The 22925-nt window shown below is 40.0% G+C and overlaps 1 protein-coding gene across 1 annotated transcript; it reads right to left on the bottom strand.

The window, feature by feature from the left end:
- Positions 1-13333: 13333 nt before the first annotated feature.
- LOC110046586 (uncharacterized) lies at positions 13334-15773 on the bottom strand. The gene is made up of 2 exons (XM_020752271.2): positions 15175-15773; positions 13334-14437 (listed from the first exon to the last, which is right to left on the bottom strand). Exons 1-2 carry the CDS (start codon positions 15302-15304, stop codon positions 14076-14078), a joined length of 492 nt encoding a protein of 163 aa, XP_020607930.1. The 5' UTR covers positions 15305-15773; the 3' UTR covers positions 13334-14075.
- Positions 15774-22925: the final 7152 nt, after the last annotated feature.

Genomic DNA, 22925 nt, shown 5'->3' on the forward strand with positions numbered 1-22925 from the left:
GAGATCCTAGATGGAATCGTCACGATGAAAGCCTCCATGAACAACGTTACTACCCCACCCTCTGCCGACTCAACGAGTTCTTCACCTGACGCTTCATGACGGCTAGCCTACGTGTAGCCGTACCCAACCCCCCTGAGGAAAAACGTTTTTCCTCGGGGGATGGGTACGGCTACACTAGGCTACATGATGGCCAATCCCAAATGTATTCCTGCTGGGTCTGTTGTGTGCTCTATCCTTTGCGGGTACATGAAACCTGCTCAACCGACTCAACTAGCTCTTCCTTCTCCTGATGCCGAATGACGGCCAAGCTAAGAAAGCAGTTCAATTTCCAAGCTCTAGATCCCTAATTATGTTGTCCATGAAGGCTCCACGTCTTCTTGGAAGCGCTGGGGGTAGGAGGTTGAGGGGAAAGGGGTGGTGTACTTGTCGCCTCTCGCCGGCGGATCACTCAGGCTGAGAAACTTAGTCCTCACGCTTAATCAACATAGAGACAGACCCCTGAGGGCTGACTCGCGATTTTGCACGACTAGTGCTTTATGCTGCATAACAGAGCGAGATACTGTATACGTGGACGTGATTTCACCCTCAAAGAAATGTAGACGATAAATATAAATCCCCCGATAGTACCTCCACCTTTTCCAGTTCACGAAACGTACCTCATTTGAACTTCGTAAAATAGCAATAAGAGTGCGAATAATTAGCCTGATCGGCAGTCATTACGTCCAGTTTTACGTCTTTTTGATAATGCTGGTAAGTTTTTGGACGATGTTTTTACCCAGCGGAGTCTGGGGAGATTGCAAGACTACTCGAGGTATGGGGGTGGCCGGAGTGGACGGGGGGAGGGAGGGAGAAAGGAAGGAAGGTTGATCACGGACAAGGCAGCTTCACGATCGGGTCGAAAGAGTAAGCATAGATAGCTGGCCCTGCGACCAAAAGCACAGCATGTCTCAATGGAATTTAGATCGAATTCTTTGTCAAGAAACTTGCTTTCATCCTTCGTTGTTTTCAAGAAAACATTTATATACATGTTAACATAAATACGAAATGTAAACCTCCCTTCGCTATCAACGAAGTCTTAATTTTTTTTTCCTCTCTTTTGCTTTAATCAGGTGGTCTGCCTAGTATGGGGACTTTGTCTCTTTTGCTTACCATTCTTGTGACTATTTTATTCTTTTATTGCTTGTATTTTCCATGTTATCTTCGCCATTAAATTGTAATAAGTAAATAAATAAATAAATAAATAAAAAATTGCTCGTTTAAAACTGAAATAGCTTTTACAGATTTTTACAACAGTTTGCTTTTTGCGTCTGGAATCTCCATGAGTTGTTTGGTATAATTTTCAGGTAATTTGAGGACAGAAACAGCTTGTCACGAAAATCTACTCTTCCAGCTCCAAATGCTCATGTATTCCCTCGGTTATACTCGTGAAGCCCTTATCTCTTGTTTTCCATTTGTCGTTGGTTATATAAGTTGTTACGATCATTTTTCTGCAATATATCCATATTTTAGATCTTTCCAAAAAACGTATTATTAGTTTTCTGACGGTATAAACTATAGAGTTGGTTAATTTTTCAATATATATCAGATTAAAAACCGAGCAGCTTTCTTGAAAATGTACGTACAAAAGGTACACCATGTACACCACTTTGCCTTTGATAGCACGGTTTGATAGGTTTGTCCAATTGACTTCTAGATCATATCCATCTTAAATATGTTAAAAGAATGTCTCTGCACTCAACAGCACGCTTTATGATTTTATACCGTTGAAAACAGAACGAGAAATAATAATCAAAAGGCACTATTAGAATTTAACTCCCTCCTAAAAGGCGAATACTGCCTGTCAATAATTATCTAATTCTACGTTAATAATATTTATTGTGGCAGCTGCAGAAATATGCACCCCCTTCGTGACAAGAATAAAATTAAGGCAGCCTTTCCCCTTTCTTCATCTAAAGGGCTGTAAAATGACAGCTATCCCTTTTCTTCTCAACCACGCTGAGTTAGTGTGCTTAATGGGCACTCGTATAATGTAGTCCATCACCCGGCTCAAATGTTAGCTTCTGTTGTCAATGTATTCATTCTATTATGCTAAACAAATGATGAAATTTGAGACGCAATACAGCTGCTCTCCGCCGCTCTGTCGAGTCCGTTCTATGTTCCTCCCCCCTCCCCACCAGCTCCTTTCCCAAACGGCGGTTGGTCGTCTATCTCCATCTAAAAGTCATAACACGGCTTTTTACTTGTGTTTTGCACCATCCTCATCTCTTTATTCACAATTACGAACAAATCCTCAGCACAACTTTATAATTTACCAAGAAGGAATTTTATAATCGCTTTTACTCCTACAAAAGCACGTAAGACGTCAACATACTTATAGACTAAACTGAGCGTAGCTCTTAGATGAAAACGGCTTTTGGAGAATCTCAACCGTATCGTTTTTACTTTTTTCTTGTTAAGTTCAAGGAACTACATCACGACTTGCGCATCTTGAAAAGTTTCGCCTAAATTTTTCAAGTTCGTCATTTGTAATCCGTGTCAATCTTCTCTATCCTTCCCTCTTCCTTTATGGTTTATTAGTATCTCTTTGATTTCTTCCGTCATAGGAACCTACTATTTTAAAGTTTCCTTCAATCTAAAGGTAATTCTGTACGCGGCCAAAATAATTTAAAATACAGTGACTGAGCTCCTTTAAAGGTGTAATATAGTTCCACAAGAGTTTACTCGATCAACAGCAAAGTGCATGTCTGATTGTGTCCTTCACCGCCTGTTTTACTTCGTCAATTTTCCAGCAGTAGAGAAGTGGGATTAATGACGAGTTTAAGAAAACTAAAGTGTATGTATAACTGCCAGCGACTTAAAAGTAACGAAGATGGCTCAGTGAAAATGGTCAAAGTTACCGTTATTGCATGTGGCAGATAACAAGCGACTAACGTGAACTGCAACCACAGTGCACTGGACAGTAGTTTTTTGTATCGCGCTATGTTCAGTTGATTTGTTTTGCTCGGTTGCTGAACATGGTCTTGTGTTTGATGTCGCTGATGTCGAAGGGTGAAGAAGATCTTCGTGTAACAGAAGATCGAGGTTGCTATACACAGTGAAGCAACTATAATGGCATACCTAAAGGCTACTGGGGAAATTTAAAAATGCCTGACCGTTGAAAGGACCGTGGACACAGTCCAAAAGGAAACAATGACCAAGAAGGCACTTTTCAAAGTTACAACTTGTCTGTATCTCAGTCCTAACGACAGGGCGAGAAGTCTGTCCACGCTAATCGCAGTCAGTGTCAACGAAGAAACCGTACACAAAATAATTCCTGCTGCAGGCTGCAACTGCTCTATGGCGACAAATCTTCCAATGCCCATTCATTGCAGTCACCCACTGCCGGAGCAACAAAGAGGGGCTGTGGAATAACTCCAGTACATAGATCAGTAACTGCAAGGCTGCGAAGCAAAAGTTTGGACGGCGGATGAAGTGAAGACTCCTTGCGAATAGCAAAGAAGGTCAGAGTATTTCCAAGAAATGTAGTGACGGACGGAAAAGAGTTTAAAACTGAGACTAACGTGTACTGGCCATGTATTCCAGCAGTTAAATCTGGTGAGCAGTAGACTTGTTCAAGCGTCGTGGCAAATAAGGTCTGGTTTTCGCCTTAAGAAACGTTTGCTGTAGCCATTACTCTACAATATGACTAGCTGTATGTAGGCGCTAGCTACTGCTCTGAGCTAGAATGCCTTGATTAAAATTCATGCTTTTTAATTGTCAAAAATGTCATCCATGAGCTATCTGATTTAGAAAAACAATTTAACTAGCCGCCCGAGCAGATGGTTTTACTGCCAAAGACAGACTTTCTATAGTTTAGCACTATTTAGTTTTGATAAACATCGAAATAAGGGCAAAAATACAAATTTATAATCCCAACTATTGGACTCAAACCTCTTACTTTCGTACCTTCTGAGCACAAAGTATGAGTTAAGTTATTTCTTGAAAGAGGAAATTTAAGGAAACAAATTCTAATAGGGATTGATATCATGAACAGTTCAAGACAGAACAGTTTGACTTTTGTTTTAATTCTAGGAGATGATATCTTAACTTGACAGTTCTGTTCATATTTTTTTTCGTGACTTTTCAAGCTATTAGAAAAATGGAATTAATGGTCGCGCATTTAATGAGTAAAACTGTTGATCAAAAAAAATGGCATCTATTTTCTGATTTTCAGTCTCATGTCAGTCTATCATTGCAGGTTTTTCGCGAGGAGCTACAGGTATCTTACCAAATTTGTTTAGTTTCAGCGAAGCTACCCCACTTCACATGATATGAACCCTAGCGAGAAGGGAGAGGTCGGCAAGACTTAACGCTGCATTTCAGAGAACGCCATTGCTAACTTCGATGTTCTCAAGAAAGGGGCATATTAATATTAGGAAAGACCTCATTATTTGGAATTAAGTTCTCCATCTGCCCTTTCTATCAACGTTTTTCAGCATTTAAGGACGGTGCCTACTTTTGTTAGTGCGCACATGTTCTGCGCATCACGCAAGCATGGTTTAAGTGCCACGCGCGCGCTGGGTTGACAGTGAAGCAATCAACTACGCTACCAAGTACACGACTAAAATGAAAGCAAAGTTTTCCTACTGTGACCAAATCAAGTTTAATAAACCTGTACTTAAACCAGGAATACCAGACTAGCAGCGTATCGCTAACCGCTAACTGTTAACGTCTTCGAGCTGAAAAACTAGCCGTTATCTGTCGAAAATTATACTGAAATCCAATTGTAAACATGTACCTGCACATGGCGTAGTGCGCGCGCGAAACAAGCATGAGATACGCAATTGTTTTACTTACTAGGGAGGTGACAGGAAAAAATGTTACGGGCACCGTAAAAGTTTTCAAAAAAGATCAATAACTTTAAAAAACGCGCGGTTACCCCTACATTTTATGTTATGAAATGGAAGTGGTAAGCCTATTCAACACGTGATTAGTTTCTGATTGTGAGCAAAGGTATTTAGACTGTATTTTAGCTGAACTAGAGGAAGGTTGTCAGAGACGCTAAAAACGCTGTGGCAACGATTTTGTTATTAAAAACATACCAAAAATGGTTTTTATGTTACCATTTACCATGTAGTTTTAAGATCTTTATAAATGTGTTTGTTTTTCTGTATATAAAGGCGAATTCTAACGACATCTGTGAAGAAATATCCTTTCCTTCTTTTTTCAGAAAAATGCTGATGTCAGCATTTTTGTTGAGATTCAAGGCTAATTATCTCGAAAAAATGCGTGGCTTCCCCAATTTTTCTTTGTGGATGCCAATAACCCTTACAAAGATCTACTTTTTCCGCGTGGTCCTAACCTGGCGCAAAAACCTCTGTATTTAGTAGGCACCGTCCTTAAGTGGTTGTTTCGTTTAGGTCGAAGATTCAAATTAATTTCGTGCAATTCATTGATGTGTTTTTCGTTGAAAATGACAGCTACATTCTTATCTTTTTGTAAGAATACATTTTACAAGTGTCGAACCTGAAATTTGCGAAATTTTAAGAATATTTCAAGATAAACCCTGGGCCGAGACTTTGCAAAGAATATAATTTTGTGTGTTGAACGGTTGTAAATACATTGCATTAATATGTTTCTAACCGAACCGTATAAAATTCGTCCTCTCTCTAGACCGCAAAACTTGCCAAAAACCAACAAAAACAGCCCTGCAGCCGTATGTTCGATGCTCAGTATACTGAACGTAAGGAGTTATGTGTGTCATACACACTTGTAGTTGACACCCCAATACATTCTAAGACAGAAATGTCATACGCTATAATCTAAGAATATTGACAGGAGTATTGTCAGCCTAAAATCGGCAGAAAAATAAGAATGCTAAGTCTACGCCGGAAAAACCATATTTTAATAAATAAAAGAGTGTACTTTGCCAGAGCTAGTATATAGTTTCCGCAGCTTTTATCTTTCCTTGTTCATAAACAACTGGCAACTCTCATTTCATTCAAGCTGAAAAACAGGTCTTTGTTTAATTTACTCTTCAATTCAACATTTGCTGTCTATATACTCTCCCGGGGTGGAGTTCTCCCAGAAAAATTGTGTGGGGGGTACGTACGTGCGGCCCGCTTCCCAAAACCCTTACTCTATTGTTAAATACCAAAATCTGCAATTGTCCCAACTCTTTTATGATCTGACCAAAAATTCGAAACCCTATCTAAGACGTGACACTTAAATCAATACACTGTTTCAGACCTGCCTTATAATGAAAAAGTAGCTTTTTCTGAAAAAACATACCGGATTCAAGACTAGAGTGCACTGGAAAACCATACCTTATTTGAGACCAAAATTGCTCAAAAAACATACCCTTTGGGGCCGCATATATTTATACAGCCCATTTTAAGGAGTACCCCGCTCCCACCCCCACCCCCGAGCTATATACCCAACATTAGAGCAAAGAAAGCACGAGTGGACATCTACTTTAATTCCCATTTACGAACAGTTGGAAATTCTAAAGAACCTACTTCCTGGGCGCCCAATTAACAACTTATACTTGATGCTATCTTTGTTCGTATATATTGAAAGTGAAGAAAGATCATCGCAGTAAATTTTCCAACTTAAGCAACTGGAAAGAAGAAGCCTGAAAAAATCAGGGCTTCAACGGGATTCGAACCCGTGACCTCCGCGAATACCGGTGCGATTGCTTAAACTGGATTGCTTAAATTGGAAAATTGTTTGCGATGATCATTCTTCACTTTCATCTACAACCGCAGTTCAAATATGAATTATTTCATATATACTCTCATATATACTTTGTTCATATTAATAGATGCATTAGATATCGAAGGTTTTAGATGTGCAAATTTGCTAATAGACTTCGAATTCAGCTTAAATAACTCGTCCAATTAAAGCAAAAGATGGAAATCCTGAACGAAAAATTCAAACTAATTTTTCTCGTGCATGCGCTACACAGTAACAGTTCCGTCAATGGTAAAATTTAAAAACGTTCTAAAAATATAAAAAAACACAGACATACACAAGCTTTCGACTGCCTAAACGATAGTCTTTTCTTGCATTTTTTTCAGTGTTGGGTATCCTTTATTTCTTGGAAAAGGTCAAAGTTCTGCCAGTTTTATGAGACAGTTAAAGCTTTTACGAATTTGAGAGTCTTTAAATGCTTGTTCACAGATGTTGCCCATTTGCACACGTCCTCTCGGGGGTGGTGCGGTGTGAGTTGTTGCGTACCTGTCACCTCTCGCGCCTCAAGCGTTTATCTTAGACCTTCGGGTCACTAAGAAACTCTGCCTCACTCATACTCAACAGGGAGACCGATTTATCACGGCTGACTCGTGAAGTTGGACCACCAGGGCCTTAAGCTAAACAAGAGAGCGAGATACCAGCTGTAAATGTGGACGTGATATCACCCTCGTACACTATTTACTATACATATAAAGCCACCATTATTAGCACCATTATTAGAGTCTTGAGAGAATACAAGACTACTCGGGATACGAGGGACACCGCAGTGGGTCAGCCCGGCGGCCAGACGCACAAATACATCAAACACATTTATGCACAGCATCTCGATCTCAAAGGAATGTCTGTCGAGAAACTTGCTTTCATCCTTACTTAAGTAATTTAATTTACGTGAATAAGAGAAGTAATGAACAGTTACCAAAGTCAAAGAAAGGGACAAAGTGGACACCAAAACCAAAGAGATGATTGGCGCTGTTGGACCAGGAAGAGCAGGCCTTCGCCAGTCAGGCTCCCACTACTGGGTGTCACATCACACGAAGCACCTAAGGTGCCCGTAAAATGGTAGTTGGTGAGTTGCATTTTTAGGAGAAGAAGAGGCACTGAGCAGCAGCAGCAGCAGCAGCAGCAGCTGGCCTTGCTATTGAAACAATGTACTTAGAGTTAGAGGAGTAGTCCTAGTCCAGAGCGCTTTCCTTGCCTGCCCTGCTGGGTGCCGCTCTGGATCAGCTCGCTTATACGACCCTCTTCTGCCTTTTTCCAACTCCCATCACTGATCTTAAGCAGTGGGGCCTCATCGAGGATGAAACCTACTAAGTCTGCTAATTGCCGTGCAGTCTTCGAGCGTATACCGTGGCTAACTTCACGAACTCCTCTCCAATATACATGCACCTTGAGACACAATCAAGTGCTCAAATTTAAGCCCTTGCAGAGACCAGAAAAACTCAGTGCTCATTGGCGAGTGCACGCTCGGAACAGACATGGGACAAGCCCACTAACATCAAGTGCCGCCCTGTTGGAGTCCTTCTTTCTCTGATGTCACGAGCCACCATCTTTCATCCTAAGCTACTCACCACCACCCCTGACTGGCATGTCTCGGTTGACCATTTTGAACCCTTGGTGCTGCCTGCACACAGTGCCATTATCATGCAACATTCGGCCAGGTATCATCACATGGTCAGACTTAACCGATCATGTGTTTCTGATATTTGTAGTACTCTGGGAAAAAGAGGGAAGCTTGAGTTTTCACACGAACTCAAACTAACCAAGTACGTCACCCTCTCAGCTGATTGTGAGAATAGAGGCTGGCCTTGAGGTGTGCTGGCCATCGAGATCATTGATCTACGATGATCCTTCTCTCTAGCCTCGGCATTGCCAAGATCCATCAAGGTATTGTTATCAAGGCTATTCAGAGTGAAGTGGAAGCTGCCTAAAGCTGGATTTGGCAGTCCACGAATGTTCCCAAGGAATAGCGCCAACGCTAGCTGCCACGTGCCTCTTCTTCTCCTAGAAATGCAACTCACCAGGCAAACGAATTGATTTACCAAGAGAAATGAGAAAAAAGATCGAACGTAACGGGTATTCTTGAACGTGTATCCGGAATTACGCAAATTTGTAGGTAACTTTGTCACGAGGTCCAACTTTCGATTCTTTGGACAAAGCGGGTTCATCTTTCCACAGCTTACATCTCTGCAACTGCTGCACTGTAGTTACTTTTGACATACTTGAGTTTTCCAGTAAAGCCTGAAAAACTGGAAAACGAGATAACACATCAAAAACCTCACACGACGAACACATCACCCGATCATATGTGTGGAGGCATTCTTATTTCCTTGAGAATTAACCCTATGGTAAACGCGACCAAGGTTAAAACTGAACTGATTCCAAACATTTCTTATTGCATGACGAAAACAGTGTTTTGCCTAAAACAAGAGATGATGAAAATAGGTTGCTTCATCACAATGAAAAATCACTCACAAAAATTAAGATTTCACAGCCGAAAAAAGAAATTTGGATCAGCGCGTTCCAAGACGTATTCACGGTCTGGACAGAAATCTCCGCCCTTACTACTGTCGGATATTTCGTCATCAGGTATGAGTTTTGTTATTTTTTCCAGCTGTTTTAAGATTTAACTTCGGCCCAGTCATACGCTGTGTTTCATATGCGTCGAACACAACTTTGATCCTTTAAAACTCGCTAAAATCGTTTCAAATAAGTACAATTTCCACTCAAGTAATAATGCGCCTGGCACTAGAAACCCCACCCCTCCACCATAGAGGGAGCAAAAATTAAAAGAGAACATTGACCACAGAGACAACTACGTTAAGATAAAGCTACACATGCGTATAGAGGGCTATGCATGGCTATAGAGTGCTACGTTCCACATGTCTCGCTATGTAGGACTGTATTTCCAGTAACAAGTGCATAAAGCGTACCAGTAACTAAGCAGGATAATTCTATGATCTATTACCATGTAGTCGAAATCAAGTATCAGCAGCGATGTTTCTGCGGTTTGGGTCTCACTCGACGCGACTTAAGTGCGTCGTTTCAGTTGGACCTTACTTTATTCAGAGAGGTAATTTTCTTGCGAATTCATTTTACAATTTCCTCGAAGGGAGAAAACGTGCTTCAACTGGCGTACATTAATTTTACCACAATCCGACGGTGGTGTGCGCTCCTGACCAAACCAGTCGCAGTTTGAAACGTTGGCCAACTTGTGAGTTATATACTTGATGAGCAACACGTTTTTTAACAATTAGATGATCAATCACCCCCTTTTCAACCCACCGCGCATTTATCGTAGGTATATTAGGCGGCATTAGTGATTCTCACAATCCGATTATTGAATAATAAACGAATACATTAACAGGTCGGAATAAGAGTGAGGTGTTTTGGAGTGTTACTGATAAATTTTTTTTTTTTCACTTTAAACTGCCTCCAGACGTGGACTGAACTCTGGTTTCGGAGTAGCCTAAGATATACTTGAGTTGTTTAAATTATCATTTTAAAAAAATTATTGGCTTTTCCAAAACAAAATAACTGGATCCTTATATCATTTGACGCTAACTCCGTTTCGACAAGGCAAACGTCAGAGAAAGTAGCCTATACGCCTGGCCTAGACTACCTTTTAGAATGTTTTCTCCCGAGTTCTATCGCCCGAATCATCAGCGCTTTGCCCGAAAAATTTCAAAAAATTCTGAAACTGGGGGGCTGCAGCTCAATCCCCCGTCCCCCCACCCCCCGCGCCTATCCAAGCCACTGTGGAACGATGACTATCAATACGAATTAAAAGTCGTAGAATTTTCATTTGCGAGTGTAAACTACCGCCGATGGTAAGGGTTAATTGGCAGAACTTTGTGGTATTCATAACCGTGCATTAGTTTAATACTGAGTGGCACAAGCACAGGGCGGAAGGCTGCGACAAACGAGGCGGTAGTATTTATCGGTTTAATGCCAGTTCCTAATCTGTTTAATTTTGAATTTACACCCGGGAATGATATTGGTGTTACGTTAATGCTTTTTCGTAGGGGTTCTTTTAGTCTGTAAGGTTTTCCGCTTTAGATAAGCTGGCATTCCAATAGCTTCAAGGCTGTAGCCGGAAACCCAGAAAGGATTGATTTTCTCATACCGACTTTGAACGTGTGATGCCGAAGTTTGAAGAAGGAAGTGTCAACTCATTAAGGAAGTCAAATCTATAGTAAAGGGACATGCAGATTGTTTCAGCATTCCAGTTTGACGCTCGACGAAGCTTAGCTTCTAACTTCTGAAGTTTGCCTTTTCATTTTCTATGTTGGTAGGCATACCCTTTTCCTGATCTAACAGATTTGACCTAGATTCAGGGTATACTGAACAGGGGGTCATGAAATCCGTTGTAAAAATTGGAGACTTTCCCTACCCAAACATTTGAAACAATAGCCATAGGGGAATTTTGTCAAAGGCTGCAGTCAGAAAAATTAACACTGATTCATTTGGATTTATTTTATTCACAAGCGGATCTCAACCGGAGCCAACTTCCTCAGCCAGGTTACATGAGAGAGAAGACCGTACTTTGCTCATCCAGAACTGTCACGTGGTCTTGTAGGGCAGTAGCTGCTAGAGATAATAATTGGTGCGTCACGAAATCTTAGAACAAAGCTTGCGTGACGAGTCAATGGAACACATCACTTCAGTGGTCGCGGGTTTCACAATACAGCAAGACCCTCTTTCAAAAGTCAGCAGTTGTTAAGTGTACTTTAGAGAGCCTATAGCTGTTGTTCTCTGATGTTCGATTATGTTCATATGGATTGCCGTTAATAAGTACGAGTGATTATTGACTCTGACAAACTGGTAATAGGATTTATTTAAATTACCTTTAATCCAATTTACACTTAAAATATTTTTGTCTTTCAGTGTGACTTAATAGTAGTATGATCCCTGCTCGGGATACTTTTCACAGCTAAGACTTCTATAAAACAATATCGTTATTGACCTCGAGGGGTACAACCTGATTGGCTAGGCGTACACCATATATCTCTAAAGCGCGCGTAACCAATTGCAAAAAAATACCTGGGTAATTGCTTTTTCTCTATCTTTAAAACGTGCCTCTTACAAAAAAGATGCCTTAGCTTGTTAGAAAGAACTGTGGCTTATGCTTTATCCTGTTAAATGAATAAGACTTTCTGAAAGTGTTTCCTGACGAATTCAACAACAGCCTTGGAGCCTCGTTCAGTTGCTGTTATGCATCAGTCGATACTTGTGTAAGTGTGCTTATTTCAGAAACCGCGTGTCAATATTTGGTACCCAGAAAAGCGAATCACATGTGTAGCCTGAGTACCCGTGCCAACCACTTGACTCTGCGTGCAGACGTTAACTTCCTTCCTGCACGAAAAAATCTTACGCAAGAACCACTTGAACAAAGAGGGGACAAATTGTAGGGCAGAAATATCGGAGCGAATCTTAATTAACTTTCGATTTTCAACACAGGAAGGATATTCGACTTTAAAATTCGGGCTACCTTCGAGTTAATAGCATTTATTGTTTTACGAGGTATGTCACTACAGTCTTTTTCTTGGTCCTTAATTAACCTATCTTTTTCCAGTAAAAAAAAAGTGTGACACAAGGTAGCGTTGTGATTCGATTTTGTACAAGAGGTGCTTATTATATTGTGGGTGCCCTAGAAACAGAAAGAGAGAGCATTTTATATTCGGGGACTGGGGCTCGTGCATTTATTTATTTATTTATTTATTTATTTTCAACTTTTCTGCAGTTATCCAGTTTCAACTGCCTTCGTCTGGCTGCAACATTTCCTTGAAAACAAATCGTTCTCAAAACTAAGCTTATCTCGGTATATTCTGAGTATTTATCAGTATTGGACGTGGGCAGATATATTGTGTATGCCATGGAGCGTTCGATTCTTTTGAAAAAGGGGGCGTGGGCGCTAAAACAAATCTGTTCGCTTGAACGACTGCAACCGGAGACCATAAAACAAAGTCGATTCTCTTTGTATAAGTCATCTAATCGCTCAATTCACAAGTTTCATCGGTCGTTAACTTGCACTCTCAATTTTTTTATTGCATGCGGATGTTTTGCCTTGTTGATTGCCACAGTAATTGCTTTTAAGACACTCAAAACGGATTGCATGCAGTTTTATGCGTCTAAATGCACTTAAGATCTACTTGAAACTAGAAGAACAATACTCCAGCACACAAATTTCCTTTTTCCAAGCTCCTTTTACTCCCATGATAAGTTATTCTTTGCACTTATTACCATGTTACCTCTTGAATCTGGTTATAAGAATTTAGCAGTGCAACGTTCTTAAGTTAACGACTGTCTTTGCATTCGTTACTTGTCTTCGCTGATATGGGATATGGGCAAGCCTAAATGCAATCTGGAGCTTAACGAGTCAATATTGGCGCGTTCAATAACAATAACAGTTTCTTTGATCGCGTGATAAGTAATTCATCGGCTCAGTATAATCATGCTAAATGGACAGTATATGAACATCTGAGCTCCGCCCACCACTTAAAATCCACTTTGCTCCTCGCCCTCATGCAAATGACTTTTAACACATCATTATCGCATTTCGAGCTGGACGGAGTACCGTGGTATAAACTACAGTAGACTGCTGTTCACATGTTTCACTGCTACTGATACATTTATTTCACTCATCATTCACAAAGTTGTGCGATACTGACAGCTCGCAGTACAAACCTAGCTACATGTTATTAAGTGTTTTTGCTATCATTATCCTGCAAAAATTGACAGGAGGACTATTCAAATTAGCAACAATTATTTTGTTCGCTTTGTGAAGAGCTTATTGCCTCCGGGAAAGAGCTAAAGTTTCAGTTTCTTTCAAGTGGCTTGTAAATTCTACTGAACTCATTTGCAGGGAAATGAGAGTTTTCCTGTACTTGTGACGTTTTTCTACCGCCGCTATATAGGGATATACATTTCCAAAATCTTTTTTTAGAAAAATTATACCATTTTTTTGTTTTCGAGAGCAAATGTCAGTCTGTGAAGACAGGCAATACTAAGATGCCAGACATTCCTCTGAACAAAAAAAGTTGATCGATGGAAGCCTCGTGGCATTTGAATTACAAATACCTTAAATACTATGTCATTCTGATTACTTTTTGAATAAACTACTTTGAAAATTACTCTCACTATTGCATGGTAAACACCGGCCTCGAATCGGCACTGTAATGGGCCAGTCGCAACACCATTTTAAAATGCCTTTTTGCAAGATTCTGATGGTTCTTGCGTAACTATCTATTTTTAACGTCTTTAAAATATATTTACAAAATACGCTTTTATGTTATCTAGTGTTGATCATAAGCCATAGACCTGGGATGTTTTTTCTTTTACTTTGCTCACGGAGTTTGCTTTCTCCTCTGGGCTGTTGTTTTTGCCCGTGCCTGCTCCTCACGTTGTTTCCTCTCGCAGCAATCTTGAAAGCATCGCTTTTGCTCCGTGCCCTGAGACTCGCATAACTTCAGCCTCCAGCGAAATCCGTACGACATACGAAGCGAATTGGCAGCATCCATTCTGTCCGTCTGCCCATCGCTGGACTTAATCGATAGCCGATGGCTTGCGGATGTGTGGTATTTTAATCCTTGCGACAGGGCTTCGATCTTGCACGTGTATACTGAAGCCGTGTAGGACAGACGAACGGCTTTTCTACCCAGTCTGCAGCATAAAGCGGTATGTTGACAGGCTACAGACGACTGTTTATCTACCAGGAAAGAAGAGGAAGCAATATAAGGCAAATCTGTTGTAAACGCTAGTCGAAATATTCGTAATTGTTTCAAGTCCAAACGCTGATTTTTACAGTGCTAAAACCTTTCTCAATCGATTAGTTAGCCGTAAAAACCGTAAAATTACACTGTAAGAAAGCCAGCCAAAACATCAGGCATATGCATATCGAACAATACTGAAGGAACTCGACGAATTTGATCAAATTGAGAACGGTACTTTAGAGTCATAAATCAAGGAAAACCACAAGCAAGAGATATTAATCTTAGTGCTACAGGTTAAATTGTACACGTACGCCGCCTTCTCGGAATAAACTGATTTTCCGCCTTTCTTTGACTTCCTTTTAAATGGCGTTCGAACCACTTGCTACCAAACACACAATAAAACGAAACTTATAGTATATTTAGAGTATTGTGGGCATCTTGTGACTTGTCTGCCATACTTTGCAGTATTATATCGGAAGCGATAAGAAAACATTAAACAGTTGAACAATTCTCGTCTTAGCTAGTAGACGTGACTTGTTTTCCTATAGCAATTTTCATCAGAATGGCTCTCAGTTTTTCTAACTACCTGGCACAACGCAGCAATATTAGCTATATATTACGCCATTACTTTGTTAGCTGCTGGAAAGGGTTGTGAATAATTCCTTTAATGACAAGACACGTTTGGACACATGCACAAAGTGATCATGCACAGAACAGATGAAGGTCCTCGTACCTTGGTTCTGCCCTGTCGCCTCAGCAATTGCATTGCTGCTGCCGTTTTGTGTTGAAAAGTTCCCGTTGCCAGCCGAAGCGACCACAAGTAAACTTAGAAGTTCAATTACAAAAAGAGTGACTCGATCCATGGCTGGTTCAGTTCACATCACTTAGTTGACTTAAAATTATGCAGCAAGTGCGGAATGGCACGCTCGCGCGCTCGTTCGGAATGGATCAACTGCAAATGACTTTCCACTCAGTCTCCGCTGCTACAATTGTAGTCTGTACATTAAACAGGGCCGCATGATATGATAACAGTTCTTTGGGTCACGTAGATTGATGACTGGGACAAAATATCTCCTTAGCCAGCACTGAGGGCGATTTGGATTAAGGATAGCTGCGACCTTTAAGATGTGTTTAGACGCTTCTGCGGTGAAAGTTTGATGTTATATTGCCGGACGGTACTGTGATGTTGACGAGTGGTTCTCGAGGACGATTTGTACGAAAGCCAAGTACGATACAGTTGCCAGTTGATCGTGCCAACTACGAGTCAAAAGTCCACCTTGATAATTTTACGCTTTTCCGATGAGTTGAAACGTCTGCGCATTCGTTCTGTCTAGTCTGCTGCCAAAGAAGCGCTGTTGCATGACCCGACGTGACTGAATGACGGAAATCCTTTGCTGGTCTCCAAGCGTTTGACCTCATCCGTACCCACTTTAACTGATGCGCAACTGCCACCTTAAACTAGAGATGGCAGAAACAAATCGTGGATGCGACGCAAGGCGAAAAATGCCTTTTATCTGAAAAATCAACATGGCCGAAGCGTTTCCAAACAAACCAAAATCTATGGTAACAGACCATTACTTAAACGCGAATTATTTGATTCAGTCTTTTGTTTTGTCTTTCAGGTAATTTATATACCAAATTATCACAGCCAGTGAGCTGTGACTGTTGATCTGTCTAACCTGTCCAGCCATGCAAGGGGAGGGGGAGGGGGTATGGATATCTGTATGGTTTTTCAGTTTTTGAGCTGTTTTGGTCTGCAAAAGACCATAGATTTTGACCATTTTGGTCAGAAATAGGGTATGGTTTTTCACTCCAGCTTAGTATTTGGTAGTTTGTCAACAAAAACAAATTTGTAGCCCTTTTCAAATGTTCACGCTTATGGAAACCATTTCTGGTTAGCTGTGGGTCATAAATTGGAGTCGTGTAACAATTTTAGATGTCTGAAATGGGGTATCGATTTTTGGCTCAGGTCTGAAATAAGTATGAACAATCACAGATTTGGGTCTGAAATAGGGTAAGGGTTTTCAAGGTTCGGGTTTCACACCACCACTAAAAACGTTGAGGAATACCCCCTCTTCCCCTCCCCCCCCCCCCCACGCCCCAACACACACACACGAGCGACCTGTCTAGTCTTGTCAATGCCATCCCATTGCTAAAGTTACTCTGCACGGGCTGAGAAGACGTAAGTCGAAATGTAAAATCAATAGGTTGTATCTGTTTTGTTTGTAAGCCGATCCTGGAATAAATGTATGAAATTTTGTTTAATTTTTGACAATACAAGTGCTAACCAAACAGTGACACAAAGGTCACCGTTAGTCGGCAGTTTATTGTCTTGCACTGTTAATAGAAGCTAATAGAGACAAAAGAGTGTATTGTACAGAAAAGCAATTAAGCCGCTCTAAAACAAAAGACTTATCCCTTTTCTCCCGTGCGGTTATCTGAGTTATCAAATGCGTCGCCGATACATTCAAATGATGATACTAATAAGACCATCCGTTGTCTTACAGCCTGATTGCCGCAGTACTAATCTGTATGGAATTATAATTTACAACCTCCTCGAGCATTTTCATTCATTATGCTAAAATGTTAAAATCTCTTTACTAACAGGTCAGTAGAAATCCAATGATGTGATTGTTTGAAGAGAGTTAAACAGCGCAGCGAGAGTCATCTAATGTAATTCGTTTTTGCTGTACTCTGAAGATGTCGCCATTACCAAACAATCATACAAGGGCTTTCTACTATTCAGGTCCTCTGTTTGACTTTTAAAAATGAGTCTTACACAAGCTATTGTCCACCAAAAAAGAAAATCATGCACAACCCGAAGGTGGGAAAAAAAATTTCGACCCCACCCCTCTTCAAAAAATAATTGTCCGTACCTAACTTTGGCCCAGACCATTATCACCAATAAGATTTCTGAAACACGACATTTTATATCGTTAAAATACCTTGTACCTATGCAGTGTTGTCATTATAAGTATTTTGCTTGCGAGGGGATAGTATCTTTAAGTACCCTCTCGGTTGCGACTATTCGGTTCAAACACGGAAATACTTTTTCTTGTTACCAATGACATAAGATGGCCAATCAAAGACTGAATGCTATGAATTTCTTGAGAATTGTTGCAGTAGTACTGTAGTGAGAATCTAGATACACATCAAGGGAGTATCATTTAGTTGATAATTCAATTTATTCTCGTTAAGCCTGCCTTTGGCTCTTGACAATGCAATATTATAACGGCGAAATTCAAAAATAGTCACTGTTGAGTTTTAGCGCTAAAATGATGTAAATATGAATGCTATTATTACAGACGATTGGGAGAACGATCAATATGGCAGAAATAACCCATAAACACGCGGAATAAAGAGAGGAAAAATGCAATTAACGTCATATATAATTAATAGGTTATTCTGCTTTGTACGGTTGCATGTTCGTGTAAACATGTTAGGAGAATATATTGGAACTTCATATTAGATACAGTATTTAAATGTTGCAAATTTCTGTTATAACGGTAGAGGAATTAGAGAAGCAGTATCTACAAGGCTTCAGTGTCTGCCGCAGGGATCTCAATCCTGGTCCTCACTAGCGACGCGACCATAAGCATAAAAATAAGCATAAAAGAAGCTTATGCGCTAGTGAGAAAGGCCGGACATAACCATAAGCATAAGCATAAGCATAATCATAAGCATAAGAATATTGTGTCCAGTAAGGACATGTTGACATAAGCATAAACACAAGCATAAGCGTAAGACTATCAGCCAATCAGCGAGCACTTTATGCTTGTGTCAACATGTCCTCACTGAACATAAGCATAAGCATAAGCATAAGCATAAGAAGAAAGCTTATGCTCATGCTTATGTCACGGCTGCCCACACTAACGCGTAAGCTTAGTTTAGCACGATTGTGCATGACGTTTTGGGTGGAGACAGTCAAAGACCTGTGTGTTCGGGCATTTGTTTTAAATATTACTTTTGATGGTGATATGGAGACACTCTCCGGTAGTTTTTAGACTCATTTCCAATTGTATGAGTTTGCTTGGTGATTTATTGTTGTAATTTTAGTTTATTCTACATTCAGATTAGAGATAAGATTTAATTTATCGGTTGAAAGTTGAGTTGTTTGTCTGTTTGGATGATAAAGTATTCATTGGTCAATTGTTGCTTTGGGTCATAAGTTGGTCAAGACACCAGGTGGAATTTAACTCCCTTTTTAGTTCGGATGATGAATTACTGATAGAGATGCAATCTGTCATTAAAATATTGACTAAGTTGTGTCTCAACTTAGAAGATGAGGTACGACTGTTAGTATGGATAATGTATTGAAAACAATACTTCAGTGACAGTATTGTTCGAGACTTCGTCGTTTGTTTGACGGTTTGGAATGATCAGATAGAGGTCATTTGTCGTTCGCTTTCACGCGGTTTTTTGACACTTGTCACAGTATAGATGTCGACGCCATAATTTGCATCTTATTACTTAGCTCGAGTGTTTTCCTTACCAACTTAGTGCCCTCAATACTGTTTTAGGTCTTTCGATCTGACTGATAATTTTGAACCGTACAATATCACTTACGCGTGTAACACCATGATACTCTAAAAATAATTTTTGACTCGCTTCTCGCTGTTATTCTCCCCGAAAAATTACCTTCACTCTTCTAGTCTATTGTTTAGTCAATAAATTATCAGAATTAAATCCTCTTTGGATCCATTTATTGACATACGGTAAGAATTAGTCTCTGATATGATTAATAGCCCTGACACCACGACTAATCGCTTCAAATACGCGAAAGCACGAACGTTGACAGGATTTGTCAGGCTGAAGAACTATTTGTTCCAAAGCTGACCTGTCTTCATATATGTCTGCTAAACATGGCTCAGTATGTTCCAGTATAGCGCATTTTAATAAAACAAGCCTTGCCAAACGTCATGAGCTTGTGGTCAAACTTAAACAGGGATTAATTCTCTAATTTAATTAACACTATAAAACAGCAAAGTGTGAAATTATATCAAATTATTTTTTTTTTCATGTCACGCGATAGCAGAACGGATCATATAAAAAGGATTAATTATTTTAGTGCCGCGATTTTTTACCTCTTCCCTTTGGACAATACATGTGTAGTTTCGCTGACTAAAATAGTTCATAAAAAGACGTCTACATTCGTTACTGTAATACGGCCGTCTCGTTATTATGGCCACTTTATTCTTGCCCGAACAAAGGCTCAGTCATGTTCTTATTAAAGAACCCCTTTAATACGAGCATTCCGTTAATACGGCCAGATATTTTGGCTCGTTGGTGACCAGATTAACGGGGTTCCACTGTATTAGCAGCGGATCCAAGTTAAACACGACGGAAATACAATATTTGCCAATGAAATCTTCTGAGGATGATCTGTTGATCTTAGCTATCGCTTTCAGTGTTTTGATTTATCATGGTCACTCTACTAAAGTCCTAAACGGATTTCGGAATTTCCGACTTATAACCTTTTATTTCTCTGGTCAACATGAAAGCAAAATATACGTACCGAGAAGAGAAGTAAATACTCGATAGCACGCAATGTAGGTGTGTTGATTTTGTTGGATTTCATTCTAAATATATTTAAACCGGCCGCATGTAAGAGGTACATACATCCTTTCCAGTTTGATATTTTCAAATCCAAATTGGGTAACGAAAATTACCTTTTCCTTCTTCATCTTTTGTTATTTCAAATTAACGGAACATGTGCCTGATTAAAAGAAATGTAGTAAGAATAACGAAACATTGCTTTGTATCTACCCCCTCTTCCCCCCACCCACCCCCCACCCCCAAAATCGGGAGCTTATTTGTTACCATTTGTTCTCCACCCAGGGATACTTGACCCCGTGGGGGGTCAAGTATCCCTGGGGCGGGGAGAAATGACATTTGGTAAAAGCACCTGGCGCTTAAGATAGGGTCGACTTTTCCTGTTGAAGATTCCAACCCATTTTCCTTTGATATTCCACAAATTATACTTCCATATTTCTATCATCCCTGACCATCTCTATTAATATCCTCTGAAATGCTCCGTTTTCCACAAACTCTGTCCTTTCACCTTGTTCCCTGTACTCCCATTTCAAGAGTACAGAGCGTAATTTTTTATGAGCCCGTTTTGTAAAGGTAAAGTCCCTTGTTACCATGTTCCATGTCGTTTGCCTTCAAGCCAGAGAAGGGAAAGAGTCCCCAGTTGTCAGCCTGACAAATGGGAAATGGGGGACTGTGTTTTCCCCTTGTTCCTTCAAGTTAACTTTTCTTTTTTCAGTGCTTTGCAAATTAGCGTGTCCCAGTTCCTCTACTGTAAAGAACTATTTGCAAAGCCCTTGGTTACTTCCCAGTTCCTTGACAGTAATGATGCCCGCTTTTCAAGATTCCCGGGCCTGGGCCTTGACTACTCGATTCTGTTGTCACTTGTGACCTGTCTGTGCCTTTTGTGATGTATCTTCTGCTTTAGGTAAATAACAACTGGATGTATACATTGGAAAAAAATAAAAGATATGAAATTAATGCAACTTCTTCAAAGAATCACTCAGTTATTAGGGGCCGGAACGGTGCTGGCCATGCAGCACAGACTTCCAAAGTCGACGGCGCAAGAGTCGAAAGCCTGGTTTTTTTTTTGTTTTTTTTTTGCGCTTTCCTTCTAATTCCCAACAGTCCTTATACGCTAGCCTGTAAACAGGCTCCGGGTGGAATGGTCTGGCCGCGGCTGGAAGAGCCAAGAAGAGAACTCAGTGGCTCCTCTTTCTTTCCGCTTCGTCTTCGCCCGATCCTCAACTTGAGAGCCTGTTCACAAGCTATTGTGCACGGGCAAGCCCGGAATCAGGTAATGCATTAAATATGAAGTAAACAGAAAAAAATATAATCGATTTTGATAAACCCATGTGAGTGAATGTAAAACCGTACTGCGTTGTATTCATAGGCTCGGACATGTGAAAAGATCATGCCTCTCAATTGTCCGACAAGGATAAAAAGAAACACATTTTGGTAGAATTATTCATGATAAGCGAGAGTAAATAATGACAGACTTCTTATGATGGAAAGCGGATGAAAATTGTCCACCTTTATGGGTTGCAGATAATAGTGCTTTTGAAGTTAAAAATGGAAAGAAGCCCATTTATATTTACACGCAAGCATTTATAAATTATTTATCCCGAACATTAGTTGCAAATATATGATTTTGCTCTTTCAAATTACGGCCTGTATATAAAGCAATTGGTTTCTTGCATCCGGCCATTGGTTTTCATCAACTGGAGTAGAGTCTCTTTGTGGATTGTAAGTCGCCCTGGTGTATGGCATTTAGTCTTGATTGGTTCTTCGAATTTGAGTTTATTGTTACCGCGTTGTTTGATAGCGAAAAAGTTCACCCCCTATTGAGTTTTTATTCACTGTATCACAAAACATACCCCTGGCGCTTGAATGAACCATGGGTTACTGTCGAAGAAAGCTTTGAATGCGGGGCAGAGCATTTCTTTTTTTTCTGTTTAGGCTTGCGTTAATTGTCTTCCTTGTCTTCTAGAAAACTTTATGATCTCACGACAATGGTCGAGTTCAAGTGTATCACGAATGCCGCGTATCCAGTGGGAAGAGATTTGTAAAAGATTCCTGTCGGATCTCCGCTACTAAATAATATTAGACTTTGCGGTAAGTACTCTTCTTGGCATAAAATTACTTCCCTACTGCTTCTGACTGCTTCATAGTTACTTTGCCTTGATCACCACCTAAACTTCACTCATACCGAAAAACTTTCTCAAATCAATTATTTGTGGCGATTTTTGTGAGTTCAGAACCATTAAATTTAAACTATTCTCCTCGGTCTAATTTTGGGCTCAAAAATGTGTATTTTATTTGTCACAATATGCTAATTAATCGTAACTAGATCGCGCAATGTTTATTTTTCTTTCGTTCACATCAAACAAAACACAAAACATTCTATTTTTTTTCTTTCAAAGCTCTTGTAAAATCCTTATCAGCGTTCAACTTGATTTTTATCCTTGCAATATTTTTGCGTCCGTGTTAAACACCTGTCATCCATGGTAAAACCGCTGACCGTTGTCCTCAGGTGACCTCATGCAGTGAAACACGAAGTTGGTTTATTGTTTTAAAAGGTCGTACAAAGTCTGTACTAGTTTGGAGAGTTATTTATCATGTTTATAGTACCGTAGATTTCAAAAAATAATCAGAAATATGTCACGTTTTTAGCCGATCATTTCTTTTCTTGTTTACACAAAAATATTGTACTTCAAAACGTAAAACGTATTTTCAGGCAAGGCGGCATCAACTTCCAGTAAGGTGGAAATATATTCAACCGCATCATTCTGAGATCCAAACGAGACTTCCTTATAGTGTTTGAAATCCAAGGGCTTTCTTATCTTTCCAGCGAAGAATTTTATGTTGATGTTCTTGTTTATCTTGGTTGTTATCCTGGATATACTTTTGTAACAGCAACAACAACAAGAATTTATTTCAGTATTCCCGTACGAG

The sequence above is a fragment of the Orbicella faveolata genome, unplaced genomic scaffold (genome assembly GCF_042242905.1).
Source record: "Orbicella faveolata isolate gen_17 unplaced genomic scaffold, um_ofav_v1 contig_2, whole genome shotgun sequence".
NCBI lineage: Eukaryota > Metazoa > Cnidaria > Anthozoa > Scleractinia > Merulinidae > Orbicella > Orbicella faveolata.

Bases quoted from the DNA above. Each gene is read 5' to 3' on its own strand.
- LOC110046586 (XM_020752271.2), bottom strand. From the start codon at position 15,304: ATGGATCGAGTCACTCTTTTTGTAATTGAACTTCTAAGTTTACTTGTG. The intron at 14,438-15,174 runs GTACGAGGACCT...CTTTCCTGGTAG, and splicing joins GGCGACAGGGCAGAACCAAG to ATAAACAGTCGTCTGTAGCC.